At 40.1% G+C, this 19,228-nt stretch overlaps 1 protein-coding gene across 6 annotated transcripts in view; it reads right to left on the bottom strand.

Moving 5' to 3' along the window:
• Positions 1–19,228, bottom strand: part of MTMR1 (myotubularin related protein 1) — a 59,826-nt gene that overhangs the window by 32,365 nt on the left and 8,233 nt on the right. For 2 of the 6 annotated variants that reach the window (XM_052663555.1, XM_052663554.1), the window contains 5 exons: positions 10,562–10,635; positions 9,911–9,937; positions 4,534–4,609; positions 2,031–2,125; positions 1,515–1,622 (listed from right to left, as the gene is read on the bottom strand). In XM_052663555.1, the coding sequence (XP_052519515.1) occupies positions 1,515–1,622; positions 2,031–2,125; positions 4,534–4,579 (249 nt within the window). In that variant the 5' untranslated portion in view covers positions 4,580–4,609; positions 9,911–9,937; positions 10,562–10,635. The remainder of the gene's footprint in view (positions 1–1,514; positions 1,623–2,030; positions 2,126–4,533; positions 4,610–9,910; positions 9,938–10,561; positions 10,636–19,228) is intronic. The other 4 variants (XM_052663553.1, XM_052663556.1, XM_052663552.1 and 1 more) reach the window with 3 other exon arrangements.

Genomic DNA, 19,228 nt, shown 5'->3' with positions numbered 1-19,228 from the left:
CAGCTCAGAGGCAAAGGCATTGCCAGCAAAGAGAGAGCATGTGTGAAGCCCCAGGAGTCTGAGTGTGGCAAGGGTTGGCGGGGTCCAAGGCAGGTGGGAGCAACTATAGGAATGGGATGGCAAGAATGAGGGGAGGTGGGCTGGAGTGGGAGCCGCCAAGGAAAGCAAGCCCGCTCACACCATGGGGTCTCCGTGTTTTCCCTCTAGCCCAAGGGCAGCTACTGAAGAGTTCTGAGTAGGTAAATGACCTGTTCCACAATTACAGAATTGACTCACCCACCCCACCCTCGGCTTTAAGTTCTGCAGAGGATTCCCACTGCTCTGCCTGTGGAGAATCCTGGAGAATCAGGACTGCCACCATGGACCCGAGGGGAGGACAGCCACGTGTTGCTCGAGAGATGCTAGGAAGCCAGCAGATTTCCGACCCGGCACAGTAAAGGCTTATTTGAAAACGTGAGTTCAACTGCAGTCTAGGGCCAACCAGCAAGAGCCTCACTCAGAGATATGATGGAGGCAGACAGACTGGCAGGAATCTAATCCAAACCCCAAACTGGGAAGGGACCTGGATGGTGCTGCAGACAGGATCTCTTGCCTGGTATTTTAGGTGAGGTTGTTAGTGAACTGTATTCCACAAGGCAAAGTCATTGGAATACAGTATCAGTTAAGGTGTTTCTTAAATGACTTTGTTGTTGTTCAGTTGCTCAGTTGTGTCCTACTCTTTGCAACCCCATGGACTGCAGCTTGCCAGGCTTCTCTGTCCTCCATTGCTCAGAGTTGGCTCAAATTCATGTTCATCTTTCATTAGTCCTCACCAAAGCTGTCACACAAATTTTACTTAATCCATTGGAGGAAAGGGACAAAATCAAAATTAAGCATGGCTCAGGTGCAAATTCCAACAAGAAACTCAACTGTGTTTTTAATCACAGAATTTATGAATATTGTTGTCCCTTTAGGGATTCCTGGGTAGCTCAGTAGTAAAGAATCCACCTTCCAATGAAGGAGACACAGGAGATGTGGGTTTGGTCCCTGGGTCAGGAAGATCCCCTCGAGGAGGAATTGGCAACCCATTCCAGTATTCTTGCCTGGAAAATCCCATGGACAGAGGAGCCTGGCGGGATACAGTCCATGGGGTTGCAAAGAGTAGGACACGACTGAGCAACTGAGCACACACATGCCCACTGTCCCTTTAGGAAGTCTCTGACTGAAAACTAGTATTATAATGACAAACTGCCAAAAAAATACTGATCTCTGCTTTCCACTTGATTTCTCTGAAATGTAACAAATCATGTCACCACCTAGGTTACAGGTCCATGTTAATTGGAACACTTCAACAGAAAAGAAGCAGTTTACTTCAACAGCTTATATAATGGTCTGAATTGGTTGATGAAAGGTTGAAGAGGTTTGTGTCCCGAAGACATCTGAGTGACTAACGTCCAAATTATTCTTACTATCCAAGAGTCCAAGGATGTTCCAGCTGGCTGCCCCATCTCAGTTTCTCTCTGTCTGCACCGTACCTTGCACACGATCTCTATGCCACAAGAGTTGTCTCCATGGCTTTGTGCTCCAATCTTTTCAACTCTGCTGATCACTCCCAGGGGGACATCGAGGACGAAATGTGGGTCCTGGGTTCACAGATGAACATGAATGCCAATCAGTGTCAGTCAACAGAGTTTTTCAATTCAAGTCTTCACTGGCTAAAAACATGTTTGCTGATTACTTTGATTTTCCTCTTGGTTCTGGCTAAGACACCAAGGTCTGGTTTATCACCTACTTAGTGATGTAGATGTCAAGAGTATAATTAAACCCCACCCCCCACCCCCGTGAAAGTGTTACTTTAAAGTGTTACTTTACTTTAATACTTCTTTTCAACATATAAAATCTGCTTGCACATCTTAAAATGGGCACATTTTAAAACTGACTCTCAGTTTCTCTCAGAGTGGTAGGATTTCAGGATACTTTTTACTATCTTCTTTATTATATGCTTTCTTCTGCAGCATTTTAAAAAATAAAACCCATTTTTAAATACTCACTCTCTCTACATTCTTGAAGTACATCTTAAAGTCCGTCACTGTCAGGGTGCCAGTCACTGCTCCCACAAATGGGCAGATATACATGACATCTTTCACTGAAAGAAAAAACCCCAAATAGCATCTAGTGCCATTGGCTTGTGTTTCAATAAATCTTAACATGAGTTTCCACAAATGCGTGATTGTAGTTTTCTAGGAATTTAAATTTTTTCATTACTTTAAATAAAGGCATAGATGGATAGTCTTCTAATAAAATTCCATTTTTAAAACAAAAGTCTTATTTGCTACCTAATGAGGTTTTAAGTAAAGAGCCTCATAATAAGTTACATTTTGTCATTTCTTTCCAAATAGTTCACATTTTCCCTGAGTGATAAATTAATCACATTCAAAAACATATTAATTAAACTCTGAAGATCCTGGGCTACATTTCATATATCACTACTAATGAAAACTAACTAAAGCTAAACACTGTCCCCTGAAACATCTCCAAAAAAAACTGCTTTACAGATGGCAAAAACCAAAACCACATCAAGGAAGTAGGGAAAGACTTCTTTGCTTCAGATTCTTCATCAGCTTCCATATTTCTTAATGTTTATATCAATATCAACATCCTTCATATCAAAATCAACAACACATATGACTCCTATGAACGCTGGGACGCTCACACCAGTCACAAAGATACCACATCTTCCCAATGTTCCCAAAGTGCTTTTCCACTAAAAGTGCCATTCCACTGAAAGCTCAAGAATGGACACAGTCACTGATGAATCCGAGGGGATATATAACAGCACTAAAGCTGTCATTCAGCTAAATTCTCAAAACACTTATATTAAACTTTTATAAAACTCATTATGTACTGAGTGGCTCCTATTGTTGGGGTTCTAGGTATAAGATTCCTTTCCACTCATTAGGTAACCCCTGAGGGATACTACACAGAAAAGCACCACAGAGCCTGATAAATGTTATCAGAACCATGTGGACTTGATGTGATAAGAGCTCAGAAAAGGAATGACTTAATTCAGCAGGGAGGCTGGAGAAGGGGAAGGGAGGAGAGGTTAACAAGTTGCCAGAGGTTAGTGTGGCTGGGTCCAAGGGTGCATGAGGACGATGGGACACAAGGCCAGAGATGACCTGTTCATCAGAGTTCATGGCAGTATTATTTGTAATAGCCAAACAACAGAAACAACCCAAGTGTCTGTCAATAGGTGAATGGATCAGCACGCTGTGATGTATCCACACAATGGAATATGACTCAGCAATGAAAAGGAATGACTGCTGACCACAGCACTCATAATATGGGTGAATATCACTACAATTAAGCAGAATGGGATAAGCAGACATAAGGACAATGATTCCATTACTATAAAACTCTAGAAAATATCAACAACCCTCTAGAGCTTGGGAAAGGGGCAGAAGGTATGGGTGAGAGGGATTATAAAGGGCCCTAAGGAAACTTCTGGGAGGTGATAAGCATATTCATTATCTTGACTGTGATGGTGGTTTCCCAGGGGTATAAAAGTGTCAAAACTCTTCACATTCACTTTAAATCTGTGTAGTCTGTCTGTCTGGAGTAGAAGGAGAGGCATGACAGAATTAGCTCTGCATTTTAGTCCCATCATTCCCAAAACAACACAGAGGCAGGGCTAGAAATGCTCCCAGAGGAGGAAAGGCCAGAGAGGCCGGTGGAGCACCAGGAGTGGATGAAGTTCCTGAAGCCCAAGAGAGAAACTGTTTCAAAACTCAGGTTGGGATGGACAGAGCCCAGAGCCACAAAGTAGGCTATCACAGAGGAAGAATGTGCTTGAAGGTCCTGGCAGGAGAACCCAGCTACTCAAACACAACATGACCATGCTCCAGGACTGGGCACGTGCCTCTGGGAGGGAGCCAGGAGGGAAGAAGGCGACACTGAGCCTCACACACCAGGCTGCCAACCCTAACCCCGGCAATCGTGAGGTGAAGTGGTCCCAGCTGGCTGCCCTCCCACCCAGCCTGGCACAGTGGACCGCCAGCTCAAATGCCTAGCCATCCACTGCAGGCCTCTGCCCTTATAATCCAGGATGGGCGCACATGCCCTTTTCCTGCACTAAAATTGTACTTTCTGGACTCTTCAAAGCCACTAAAATTTCTTTGCCAAGTTCTCAAAATTGCCATTAAAAGTATGATGTGGATCATCCCTCAGGACCTTTTCCTTCAGTGAAGGCTTCCAACAAATCATCGAACTGACATCACCGTGAGAGTCTCACTTGCCTCAGTTCATGGGGCAAAGTTGGGCCCCTCTTCTGTTGGTACTGCCACCCAAGACTCGCTTGGAGCTTCAAGGGATCCTCTGTAGTCCCTCGTCTCTTAAGGTCATGATGACAGGAAGAAGGACAAGGTCTCATCCATTTGTCCCCAAATTAAATGAATTTGGCTGATCTCCAGCACATACATCATCACCTGTGCTTACGAGTAATGTGCCATGTCATTTTACGGATCTCCATGAGCAAAATGTACTCGTTAAACTTACCAATGGCCTTGATTGATTCTCCTGGGAAAAGTGGCGCTTCTTCCATCTGTGCCAGCTTATTTCCATCCCTTAGAGCCTGGCAAGAAACCAAACACGAGTAAATCTCCCTTTCCATCTGTAAACCTGGGAAGAATGGTAGTGCTCTGTGCTCTTGCTATGAGGCTACAGAAGCGTGCAAAATGTATGCCCCCCTCCCCTTACAAGACAATTTCAAAGCTCCGCATCACAGGACACCATGCTGCATATTCGAGCAAATTGTTACACATACTTAAAGTTCACAGTTAGAAAGCATTAATACAGAGATGGTTTGACATGACAGATAGATACTGTAATCACTACACAGACAGCTATTACAAGGTGCCTCCAGAATTTGGAAATAAGGTCAAAAAAGGTTACCTTCTGAGCGTGAAACTAGTACAAATAAAATCATTAGATGCAGATGCTTAAGCAGCTGTAGAAATGGCCCAGCTATAAGAGTGTGTGGGAAACCCCAAAGTCTAATTTAAGAAAGCAGAGAGGGTCTCTTACTAAGGAAAGCCCTACTCTTAAAGCCTTATTTTATAAAATAAGAAAGCTTCCCTACTCCAACCCAGCTTCCTGCAGCTACACAATGTGTAGGAGGGAGGACAGGCGAGTATGCTTGTCAGTGTGTATACAGGCCACGAGAATGTGCCCTCAACTGGCAGACAAGAGTATTTCATCCACTCCTGGGGAGCAGGGTGTGTTGTTCATCAGGCTTTTTTCCCCAGTCAGTTCACACTGCTGATTCCACGCTTACCGAGCAAATTCCTAAAGAGGTCTCAGGGTTCCTGTTACAATATTACCAGGAAAAGGATGTCTTGGATGGCTGGAAGGATACATGCCCACATTTCTAAATGTCCAGATTGGCACTATGAACCAGTAGAGCCAGTCTCTGGCAAGCCTGGTTGGATAGCACCAGATAACTCAGGGAAGCTGAGAAAATGGTGTTCTTGAACTACAAATCTAGGGACCACAGCCTGAACTTTGTGCCTATTCCAAGGTACTGCCACCTTGTCCGATACTGCCAAGAAAACTGGTCACTTTCTCTGGGGATCTCTGACATAATGTGTCATGAAGAAGAGCAAGGTGTTCAAAACCCCAGAAATTCCCAAGCTGTGTTTCATAGAGCACTAAATTCCCAAGAGATGCAAATAGGACTTATTTGGAAAAGTTTGGGAAATGCTGGGTTAAAGGAAACAAGTTTAGCTGGGTTCTTTTTTTTTTTTTTTTTTTAGTGAGACAAATCTTTAGCATGTTAATGCAGGCTGGATCCGCCAGAGGGCGCTAGAGTATGCTGCATTTCCCCTACCTCATCCATCAGGGGCTGCTTTCTCCAAAAAAATACCTGTTAACATCAGGAGGCCACTAGTGTTGGGCAGAAAACAGAGTAGATAGTCCTAAGTTTTCAACATAATTTTATGAAGCAAAATACTAAAACTTGTATCTTTTATAATTCTAGTCAAAATTATTGAAAATTCAAAATAATTATTTTTCACAGTTATAAGAATACTTCAATATATTTTATAAAGGGTCTTAAAGGTCCACTTAACACTATATATAATAGGTTCATCCATTTTTATAAAATAAGAAGGGAAAATGTCAAAATATAAAGAGCGAATTCAACGCTAAATGTTGGTCAAATGATATTTGTTTGGGGAGGGCACAAAATGACACAGTTCCTCCTCCTCCTACAGATTAGTGTTCATCGTCACCTTCAAGCAATTTTACTCAGTTTAAACTTTTAGTCCAGATTGGTTTTTAAGACACTTCTCAATCAACATTTTTAGGGATGCAGAAAACTGTTAAAGGGGACACAGAGAAGTGTTTGTGGATACATTTATACTCATACCTGTTTTGGAAATACAGCTTTGACACAATAAAGCATAAACCAATATTTATACTTTTCAATGTCCAGTTTTAGAACCACTAAAAATCACCAATCTTCACAGAGGCCTTATTTTGAAAGTCTTCTTTCTTTAATTTATTGCCTAACCTAGTGACTGATTTTATAATATAGTTACAAAGGAAGAAAGCTATTTTAATCAATATTCAAGTTTTAAATAACTTCAAATGTTATACTTTTAAAGCTTATTTTAATGGCTAACTATTATCATATAGACTTAAAACCATTAACTGATATTCAAAAATAAACGGGAATAGGTTATTTTAAAATATATTTACTAAAGCAAGCTGTTCTAATCAACTGAATTTGGAAGAGGTGGGGGAAAGTCTGATTCACTTTATAGCAAGTCACTTCACACACTTTCAAGTCCTCAACCCAGGACTAACTAATAAGATGCCGTTGATGGGAGGCAGCAGTGACTGGACCATTTTGAGAATGTACAAGACTCTCAAGATAGAGGCTAGGGATCAAAGGTTTCTCTTCTAACAGTCACGTTAAATCTGGCATGAAATATCCGTGCATTTATATGAGGCATGAGACGTGTTGATGGGATAGAGACAAACCTCTCACTAAAAATAGTTAAATCTGGGACATGCTTTGTACATGATGAAAAGGCAACTATCAGAATAAAACAAATCATTGATCCCACTGCTTCAGATCTCCCTATAAAAAGTTCACTGTGTATAGGAAAGACATTCAGCTTTAGCATAGGAATTCTAGAGGAGAATGGATCTTAAAGCCTCATTGTTTTGCGAGGACAGTAGATTCCCTCTAAAAAGCCGGTGTTAGGAGATAGGACGCACACTTGTGCTATATTAAGCTTTGACTGCAACTTCCAAGTTGCACAGGACATGATTTGACCCTTGATTTATCCAACCCATGTATATCATTAAAGAGGAATGTTCTTATGGATAAAATATGTCTCGTGAATACACCCAGCCCTCTTGGGGCCTCTGCTCCAAGTGTTGCCCGGTTGAGGAATTCTCTCTGATGATCTCAGCCCAGACCTCTGCTGGTGACCTGGAAGGTCACCAACTTGCTGGCTCTCCACTGCTTTCTCCTCTTGAACCCAGGCTGCTGGGTGGATAGTTTCTGTAACAGCTGCCTGCCGAAAGCAGTGGTTTTCAAATGGGCCTCTGCAAGGTACTTCCAGGGTCACCAAAGGAGGGTGGGCTGGGCAAAGGGACAGCTGAGCACTGGGAGTTTCCCATGCTTCCCTGGAGCAGCTCCTCTAGAGGTTTCATATACTCAGTTTCTACATAAGCTTTGGGGAAAGCTCTGCTGCATTAAATCTCTCCAGAGTCCAGAGGCACTGAGCAAAGAGCAAGTACTGAAGAAACCTCGATAAATGATTTTTTTTTCCTTCTGCAAAATACATGGACTCATTCCATAAACACCTACAGCATGCCAGGTGCTGTGCTGGGTACAGACCTTGCAAATTTGAATAAAGAAAAGTCTGCACCCTTGAGGAGCACCCTGAGTGTGTGCATCTGCCCCTCTAAGTCTTCGTGAAGGCGCTACAGAATCGTGTTGTGACTGAGGCTCATTATTCCCATCAGTAAATCTACTTGGGAAAACTGAGAGGCAGAGATGAACAAATTTCTGGTTGACAAAATGTTGGATAAACCAATTTTTGCAAATAATGTCATAATGGAATCTACCAAACTTGGACAGGAGAGTGCTACTGTAGTGGAAAAAGCATTTGCTGGTTGCCTAGAAATCTAGTATGAAATGGCTTCTAAATGCACGGTCTGTAACTACAAACAGATGAACATGTACAACTTGCCACCTGATCAGCTTCAGCTTCAGAAGGGTAGCCATTGTGTTCTTCCTGAATCTCCTGCACAGCACCAGGTGCATGGACAAGAAAAGGCAAAGGGGGGGAAAGAGAAACACGTGCAAACAGACAGGTGAAAGGACAGAAGTTCTTTCTTAAAGAGACAGTAAGCATGTAACACACCTTTCATGGTTTTGCAAATACCAATATTTTCCCCCTTGGAGTTAAGGAAAGAACGTGGAGGCCATCTATAGCATCCTCAGCCTAAAATGGAGTATCTACTCTGTGTTTGTGTTGGGGTGTAAAATGAAAAGCAACAAACATCATGGGTTACACAGAATGTACTGTCTTTTTAAAATCAAGCAATACTGCAGCGTACAGCAAAGAATCAAAATCACAGATGCATAACATGCTCATAGAAAAGAAATCAGACCACAGAGACCGGGCAGCGACCAAAATCCAGCCAAAATCCAAAGGCGGTTCGTAGACATGTGTTTTTAAAAGGAACTATTATGTTGCCCAGAGGTCAATGCCACTGGAATTAACAACATTTCCACACATGCACATGTGCATATCACATGCTGGGGTCATACATATGCAAATACATACAAATGCTCTGTTACTTATTGCTTATTGCTAATTAAATACTGTGATTTATGACTCAAAATCATATTAAATCTAATTACAGTATCAATGTGCTTCAAAAAATAGCTAAAATATCACATATATTTATCTAAATTTTCCAATCCCTTTACATGTACTACTATTCTTAATTTCTTTATAGAATGAGCTTTTTAAACCCTAAAAACTTGGACTTTTAGTTTAGCCTGTGGTATAATGAGCATGAATATTGAAGATGACAAAATTATAACCCCTTTTAAAAGTTATATCAATGCCATTCTCCCATGTTGATGTATGGCAAAACCAATACAATATTGTAAAGTAAAAAACAAAAAAATTAAAAAATAATAAATAATGTATTCCTAGAAAAAAAAACAAAAAAAAAGTTATATCAAGTCTCTGAGGCTGAAAATATTAAAATTTAGCATCAATATATTTTTCCTTCAAGAAACTTTGATCCCAAGGACTATATTTCTTTAAAAGGCAATCAGTGAATAAGTAGCAAAGCTTTAAAAAAATTTACTCTTCCCCACCTTTCATTTTTGTCAGTAAAATAAAATAGCTACTTAAAATATTTTTATAGTTTATCATCAGGTTGAACTTAGTACACAGTTGGTACTGCTACCCTTCAGAGCAGGACAAATTGTTAAACACAGCCAGTTTTTTGAAATTTCCATTTTTTTTAATACAAAGAAAATGGAATCATTCTTTGATAAAAATTTTAAAAACAGAAGAATGAATGACCAAACAACCAAAAAAAAAAAAAAACCACATAGCATTTCAAAGTCCATGCAAGTGTAAAGCCAAACACTAATAGTTAACAATGTGAATCAATGAAAGAAAATGATTCCCATGAGCAAAAGAAAACATGGTGAAAACAAAATCAAACAAAGATAAACCAACTAGAATCCAAGAATTTGATTTAACCTGCTTATTTTTAAAAGTTTAAAACCAAAGTCACTAAATGATTCTGTCAAAATCCACATTGTTTTCATTTAATGGAACAAGGTTAATTTTCAACATCTGATACTCAGGTTTAAATGCATGCACATTACCAATCTTTGTCTTGCTTTATGAACATTCTGAAATAAAGGGATGGAAAATCATGAGGAAAATATAAACTATAATCCACTAGCTATAACAGCTACGTCTGTATTTTAAGAAATACTAAATGGGGCTGATTTTGCTAAATTCATCTTCAAGATTAGCACTTCTGCTTTTGGGATTCAGCATGCAAACATGAAATCTTACTTGATCTTGTAATCAAGACTTGAAATCTTAGATTGCCTACTCAGGATGGACAACTGACCACTTTGTTGTTTTTCTTGTTAATAAATACTCTAGCATGAATTATGTGATGAACAAGGTTAAATGAACAGGACTCTGTAGGCCTAGACTTATAAACCCCATGCCATGAATACCCACTTGGTCAGAATTCCTGTAACACAACAAAAGTCAGTATTGCACACTGGAAACAAATTTTAGCACCCTGCCCTCACACACATTGGCTTTTTCGCATATGAAAACATCATAACAAATAAAGCATTTCTAGTGAACACTGAAAGCTATGACACAGCAGAGCGAATTGATCTGAGTGACTCATAAAACCAGTGAGAAGGCAAAGAATACTAAATAGACTAAGTGTCCGATAAAGCACAGAGACACACAAGGCGGAGGCCCATGTGCTGAAAACCAAATATCCTTACCCTTATATCAGGCCTCCTGAAAACCTGTCAGTTAAAACACAGAACATCATCATCATGGACACATCACTATTGACCTGTGAAAGATGCTGTTAAGTTCGCCAGCCCATGCTCTAAGAAACATCATAATACTCCAAATAAAACCCAGCAGGTCGATCCTAACATGTTTGCCCTCTAAGTTTCATTCAATATCCAATCAATCCTAACACATTTGTCCTGTAATTTGTAGGCAAGTCTATGATTTGGAGAAACTTATCGCCCTTAGCCTAAGACAAACTACATTATTTTAAACACAAACCCCTTCTGTCAAGGGCTATTACAAGACAGTGTGAACAGGCTGTGTTTGAAAAGTTCATTTGTGTGTCTGTTGGGAATACTGAACACATATTCCCCATAGAAACAATTATATAAAAAGGTGGTTCTTCTCCCAAACCAGCCCACAGAAACAAAACAAAACCGAACCAAGAAACAACAAAAGTGTCCACAGCTGGCGCGGAGCACAGCTCAGCCACGGTGTTAATGGGATCACAAAGCCTAGTTAAGCACAATCTTAATCTGGTTTCTATAGGAATTCTATTTCCAATTTGCACTTGGGACTCCAGAATTAAACCCCCCGATGTGGCCGCCTCAGAGGTAGAAGTTGCCTCCCTCACCCTAGCCCAGCCCCGACTGCTGCACATGGAAACGTGCAGGAGCATTCGGGAAACGGCCCAGAGAGCCAATGGAACTTTTGAAAAGCGAACAGTGCTGACAGTCTGAGGAAGGCTTGAATCATCTGTTCCCCACTCTTGACTCCGAAATCCGATCATCATTACATACAATAGAATGCCAGAGATTCTACAGAAAACATCATTTAAAAAAAAAAATCACTGGAGGTTCTTATTAGCTTCACAGGTTTTACTCAGGATAGATAAGAGGATCACGTGAATATGAGGACACACTTCAAAAAACGCTATTAAAAGAAAATACTCTTTGAAGGAAAAAAGGTGTCGGAACTAAGGGATGCTATAGCTCAAAGGGAATTAAAGCCCAGAAATCCCTAAATATAGACTATTTAGGCTAAGAAGCTTAAATCTGTCCCTTTTTTTGAGGAGGTGGTGGTGATGAATATGTTTATCTTAATTGTGGTGATAGTGCCATAAGGGGGCATCTATCAAAAACTCATCAATTTGTATACTTTAAATATGTGACATTTATCATTTGTTAATTACAACAGAAAAGTTAGTACAAAATACATAATATACACCCTTATGTTAATTTTGAAAAAACTCAAAATGGGACATCCATGGTAATAAAAAGTCAAAATAGAGAGGCTCCCCTCCCCAACTTCATTTGTCAGTGATAACCACATTTAATGAGAATTTTTAAAATTATGCCTCCATAACCATAAATATGATTACATCACTACTTCTTTTTTTACTTAGTTAATATTTATTCATCTATTTCAGAAGCATAACTAAAATTGCATTAAATTCCAGCAGTACATTTCACACATATATACACAGCATACCATGAAAATGATGTATTACTTAATAATTAAAGTTTTAGTATTTATAATTAGAAACAACAGAAGAGTTCAGTGATGAGGCACAAATGTCTAAAAGATTGAGGTATTATTTATTTCAATGAGATATAGGGATAGGGAGTATCATGACTTACAAGATAAAGTGAGCATTGTGACTAGCACATTCCTAGAACATATATGAATTTTTTATTAAAATCATTATATAAGGTGAAAATTTGTAAAAGGTAATGGTTTCATATGTGTGTGTGTGTGTGTGTGTGTGTGTGTGTGTGTGTGTAAATTAAGTCCCAAATTTGCTTTGCTATATAAATCATAAAAATTTCCTTGAAGGTAAGAACATTTTTCAGGTAGAGAGTTGGCATGCAACTTAAGATCTATATACATTTGTATATTATCCAGCTATAACATAAATCATATTACCAGAATTTTTCAATGTTGACAAAAACTGAACATAAATTATAAAATTGTGGAACAGTTTGGAAAGTTTCATTGTATAACGTGTAAATGATACCACTACTTCTTGACTTGTTAGTTTCAAACAGTAGCTAGTGACCTAGTTAGATGAGGAAACATGCTTTCTCACACTACTCCCTCCCTCTTCCCAATCTGCTGATTGAAATTGTAATTTCTAGTCCCTTTATTGTCCTTCTGCAGCAGCTGCATCATTAAAAAAAAATCATGAAATGATTTTTCGGTGGCAGCCATTCTTCTAGGAACCTTGTATGTACTAACATTTTATTCTCGGAACAACCTTGTGAGATAAAAACTATCATGGGCCCCATTTCCTGATGAGAAACCCAAGGTCCAGTTAAGTAATCTGGCCAAGTTCAAGGTGTAGAGCAAGTACTTATACCCAGATAGTCTGCTACACCACCTCAGTGTGGTGCCACTGTAATTAATGCACAGGAACTAAAGCCATCCAGTGTACCTCCACTCCCTCTTAACTCTCTCCAGAGTGGGTGAAGAAAGCAACAGTATGACCTCTTCCCTCGCTTCTCCTTGCTCCCTCCAAACCTCCACTCCAGCATGTTTATTTTCACATTTGCTCTGAAACTGCAATTAATTTTGTAATGTTTTGTCTATAAAGAGATAGTAACAATTGACAACTAAAAAACAGCACTACAAGCAGCATCCCTGGGCCTTACATGAGAATGTGATTCTGATCAAAGGCAGAGAGCAGTGGTTTGAAGTCAGGAGGCTGAAGCCTCTCTCTGCGTGCCCACATCCAGCCTCAGTTTCTACACGTACAAAAGGAGAGGAGTCTATGAATGGCTGTGAGGTCCTGACCAGTCCCCAAACCCGAGGAGCCACTTAAGCTTCCTTGGAAGAGTTCAGAAAACTCGGTGTGGGGTTGGGGGGCGGCAATCAGCACAATGGTTAAAGCACAGCTCAGAAGTCAAATCCTGCAACCAGCGCTAATGGCCCTCAAGACCTCAGGCAGCTTCACAGGCTGTATCATTTTTTACATCATTTATCCTATAAGGAACTGGTAAACCTGTTTACCTAGGTTCTGTCAGTTGTTCTAGCAAATGATCGAACTCAGGGAGGGAGTTGTGGGCAGCCCCCAATTTGTAGCCAAGCCAAGCAGAAGCTCCAGGTAACCTGGGAACCCACTACCTGAAACTGGAAAACTGAAGTGAGAAGTTTTGTGGACTGAGCCCTTAACCTGTGGGGTCTGCACTAACTCCAGTGAGTATCAAAACCAAATTGAATCGTAGAACACTCATCTGGTGTGGGAGAATTTGCCAGTGTGGGAACAAACTGGTGTCACAAGTCTGGTGTCACAAGTGTTCTAAGTGCGTGAGGATTCCAACCTAAGCTGACTGGTGTCAGTATGATGCTCTTCATCTCTACACAGCCCTACCTAAACCTGTTCCCTTTCTGAGTTGGCTGACCAAGGGCCCCAAGGCTCATGCCCAGAATGCCCTGTTCTACCTGTCTGGCTCCTTCCACCACACCTTGTTTCCTTGTCTATTGCAACCACTCACCACAGTTCAACTTGTACTGTATTTTTTTTTGAGTCTCTTTCCTCTATTATGAATTCCATGCAGCCCAGCCCCTGTGCACATTAGGTACTCACATCATGTTTTTGGAAGTGGACCTGTGTTCAGCAATTATAATACACTCCTCTTGTATTCATTTTTACATATCATATACATTTTCATAGAGTAATAGCATACCGTAAATGAGCACTGCATGCATTTCACACATATGCTGCCCTTTTTAATACATTAAGCCTCCTCTATAACATCCACTTTACAGATGAGAACACTTGAGGCTCAGCAAGATAAAGTAACTTGTTGAGCAGCTAGTCAGGTACAGGGTGGGACTCAAGGCAAAGTGCCCTGACTCCAAATTTTATGACCTTTTTTATAAACCATATGATTCTAAGTCAAATATCAGTTTTTTTAATAAATGTTATCTTTGAGCCTATGCCTCTAAGAGTTTCTTTCCATGAAAAGACTGTAATAGTGGAGTAAAAACATTCTAACATTTTTATTTGTATAACTATATGCTTCATTTAAATAATACTTCTGATATATCATGACTTGTTGGAAATATTAATCAAAATTTATTCTACATGCAAGATAGAGTCATTCAGCAGTCTATAAAAATCTTGATCTTTTAAAAATTTAATTTCTAATTTTGAGATAACTGCTGATTCATAAGCAGTTGTAAGATTAAGAGAGATTCCATGTACCACGTCACCAAATTTTAGTTGTATATTATAAAACTACAGAGAACAATACCAGAACCAGGGCCCTGACACTGACACAGCCAAGATGTAGAACAATTTCCTCATCACCTAACATTCCTCTTTTATGGCCACATCCAATTCCCTCCCAGCCCTTCCCCTTCTCAGGCCCCAGCAACCACTAATCTGTTCTCCGTTTCTATAACTTTGTCATTTGAAGACTGTTACACAAATGAAGGGCTTCCCTGAAATCTCGGATGGTAAAGAATCCACCTGCAATGCAGGAGAGCCAGGTTCGATCCCTGAGCTGGGAAGATCCCCCGGAGAAGGGAATGGAAACCCAATTCAGTATTCTTGCCTGGAGAATTGCATGAACAAAGGAGCCTGGCGGGCTATAGTCCATGGGGTCGCAGAGTCAGACATGACTGAGCTGCTAACACACTTTCACTACACAAATGAAATCATACAGCATATGACCTTTTGGGAGTGGCAATTTTACTCTGTGTAATTCTCTCAAGATTCATTCAATTCTTTTCTCTGCCCTCTCTATTCTGCTGTTGAACCAGTCCACTGAGGGTTTAGTGTTTTTCTTTCTTTTTGTGTGTGTGTTTTTTGGGGAGGAGTTTTTTCATTATTATATTTTTCAGTTTAAAATTTTCCATTTGGTTCTTATCTCATATTCTTTGCTGAAACTTTCCTATTTTTTGTCTCTCACTTTCTATATTTTTATTGCATCAAACATATCTGTAATTGTTTATTGAAGCAATTTTATGATGGCTTCTTTAAAATCTTTTTCACAGAATTCTAAAATCTGTCATCTTGGTTTTGGCATCTACTGATTCTCTTCATTCAGTTTGAGATCTTTCTGGCTCTTGGTATTATGAGTGATTTTCAATGGAAACCTGGCCATTTTGAGTATTATAAGTGTGTGGGTCTTACCTAACCCTTTTGTTGTAGCTGTTTCTCTGCCACTGCTCAAGCAGGAGGAGGGTGGGGAGCAGTGCCTCATTACAGGTGGGTTGGGGTACAAGTTCAGTTTCCCCTCTCAGTCCCCACTGACATCAAAGGCCAGGGGTCTCCTAGTTATTTCTGGGAGGGGGTGAGAGTTCCAGGGTTCAGTCAGGCTTCCACTGATACCTGCCCTGCTGGGAGTGGCAGGAGCACATCTGACTGATAGCACCGATACCATAGTGGGGGTGTGGCTTCCCAGCCGATAGGTGGTGCTAAAAACCCTGACTGTCCACCAGGCCTCCCAACACCATAGCTGCCATGCTTGGTGTACCTCGTTGCAGCCTGGTAAGGGTGAAATCTAGACTCCCCACTTGGCCTTGCTGGTGGGTGTGGGGCTGCAGCTTTTTCTATGGTGTTTGGCTGGAGCACAGTGGTTAGTGTCTGAAAGTTTTCTTTTTACTCGGCTGCCCCTTCCTGTCCTTTGGAGAGAGAGACTATGCTTTTGTTGTCTGCACCCATTGGCATTTCTGGGTTGCTGGCTTCTTCGGCAACAAGTCTGAGACATATGTGGTAAAAAAAAAAAAACAAAAAAACCAAAAACCCAGGGACATTACCACCCCATTGTGCCTTGGGTCCTGAGGTCCCTAACCAGTCTACCTTCTTCTCTCTACCTTTCAGGGCGTTCTTTTGTTTATCTTATAGATCATGTCCAGGGTATTTATTTATACTGAGAGTGCAAAATAAGAAAAAGTACATCTGCTCCATCTTTCCAGAAGCAGAAGCCCAAACCTTGATATTTTTAAGAAATAATTCTACCTACAAGTAATCCTGAGAGATAGGACAGTACTCTGCCATTATAATGATTACAAACTGGAGGCCTGTTGCTCAAACAGGCAGGAGCACGGTTGTTTTTATAATTAAATTGTTTCTAAGGGGACACACTGCAGTCTCCAGTTCTCCACAGATCTCACCCATGTCTGTTTAGCTTGTTAGCTCTCCCCTGTAGACATCTGTGTTTGCAAACTCTGATTTAATAAACAGATCATGAGGCCAAGCTATCAACAGTGGATTATGCCCATGGATTCAAAATGATCATGCTCAAACTTCCCTCTTTCTAGACTTGTACTCAATTTAAGAAGGATTAACTAAGATCAAGCTCAAGCATAATAAAGCCTTCCCCACACACTGCATCCCACTTCCCTCCAAAGCCCTTCTGGAAATTTTTGTTTAGGATCCAGAATTTAGTCACTGTACTAACCTACTAAATGATTAAATTTAGTACAAGACCCTCTCCATTTTCTCCTTTTTGTTCAGAATATTTAAAGAAGAGATCTAGCTACTGTGTGTGTGGTGATGAGAGTAGGAGAAACAGGAGGGACAGAGGGGTGATGATGATGGTGGTGATGGTGGTGATGGTGATATTGGAGCCAGAGGAAAGAGAACGATCACATTAAAACTATGGTGTCCTAATTTCCTGAAGGCTGGCCAGAATCAAATTCTTTTGGACAAAACAAAACTGAAGAATGTTCTAGAAAGAAAGAAATTTTGAGACTTTAAATCTAATCCAAACTCTCATCTTTACACAAAAGGAAAGTGATACTCAGAGGTTATACAAGGTTACAAAGCTAACCAGTACAGTCTGTATGACTCCACCTTGTTCCCTCTTGGCCTAGTTCTGCTTTGCAAACAATGGAAGCTCATCAACTTTGTCACTTCTGCTGACAGTTCCTAAAAATGTTTCATTACAATTTATGACTGTATTTTTTTCATCTAATCTTTGGAACATTACATTCAGATCTTGTTCTTAAATGTTTTGACAAATTCAAGAGAGAGATTTGTACTCTTTCTTAGCCTGTTAAAAATGGAAGCAACTGAGTTAGTAGTAGGATAGGCAAAGAAGACATTTTATTACATTTCTTCTAGTAGTCTTAATTATCAGGTAAATCTTCAAGATGACTTGGTATTAAGGCATACATTTATTAATTTAGTTAATCCATAATTCACATAATAGCTATCTACTCTTTCAACAGGGACAATGTTTTCCAAACTTCTGGCATCTTATTACCACCTGTACAAGTCTAGTTTGCTATACCTGTATGTCACCTGTACTAATATTAGTATTTATGTTGACTTTAAATCCACTATTTTTTCATATTTTGCCTGGCTTTAAGCAATAACATCCATCTATTAAATCACAAGTCTGATGTGCCACTTTTTCTACTACACATTAAAATAATTATATAACTGTTAAAATATGTTCATGTGCATATCATCTTAACTCTTTTCATGTGACACCAGTGTTATTCTTGGGTGATCTGATCACCTTGGGTGATCTGACCCTAAGCTGTCAATTTATGATATGGGAAAATAATAAAGCAACTGTACTTTAAAATCTAACATGAGTGCTAATTATTCAGGTTTGTGGGAATATACCAGAAATGTATGGTATCATCATCGATTTCAACAGATACAAACCTAGGGAAGCCAAACTTTTCACAATTTATTGTACACAAGAAATACATAAGATCCACTCTTCCCTGCCCTCAGAGATTCTGATGCACTGAATGGGATGCAGACCATGGAAGCTGCATTTCTGCAGGCATCCCAGGGAACACCCAAGAGCCACATTTTGAAAAATAGTGAACAGGAAGGCAGAACAAAATTCTTAAAATCACTCTAGCTTTTCAATAGGATGACTTGGGTTCAAATCCCAAGTCTAACTGCATGATACTAGTGTTATTGCTTAGTCATGTCTGATTCTTTGCACCAGGCTCCTCTGTCCAGGGGATTTCCCAGGCAAGAATACTGGAGTAGGGTGCCATTTCCTTCTCCAGGGGATTGTCCCGACCCAGGGATCAAACCCAGTCTCCTGCATTGAAGGCAGATTCTTTACCATCTGAGCCACCACAGAACTGAGTCACTTAATCTTTCTGAGCCTTGCTTTCCTCACCTGTTAAGCGATGATTATAATAAATGCCATCTCACTGGGTTGTCTTAAGAATTAAATGGATGAGATGTCAAAAAAAACTATGACAAAACCACAGAGCCCTACATCGGCTAGAAGGCTTACAAGGGTGAGGATGCTGAACCACTCTCAGCAGCTACAACTGAGAACACAATCAGCATTCCAAATCAAGATGCAAGGGCTCTGTTCCAGAAAAACATCTGCTCCCATTTCACTACCGACATTGAGTCTAATCTATAATAAACTAACACCCAAATTGAGCGCCTGTTTCAAATAAGATATTTGCACAATACATAATCTCAAGTATTATTATTGACTGATGACTGCACGCTAAATCCTCAAGGAATTGTATCTAGGCCTCAGGGCCAATGCCAGGCACAGCTCCCATGCCAGAGGTGTCCCAAAGGCCTGTTTGCGATACTCTGATTTCAAGAACTACTTTATACACAGCAGGTAAAATTATCTGTGGTTTAGAAACATTTTATGCTTTTATTATTTAAAAGAACTCTCTTCTTAAAGAAAACACAACAACTC

The sequence above is a fragment of the Budorcas taxicolor genome, chromosome X, assembly GCF_023091745.1.
Source record: "Budorcas taxicolor isolate Tak-1 chromosome X, Takin1.1, whole genome shotgun sequence".
In the NCBI taxonomy this organism is placed as follows: domain Eukaryota; kingdom Metazoa; phylum Chordata; class Mammalia; order Artiodactyla; family Bovidae; genus Budorcas; species Budorcas taxicolor.
Note: the sequence above shows the minus strand (reverse complement) of the source record. Positions and strands in the feature narration are given on the sequence as shown.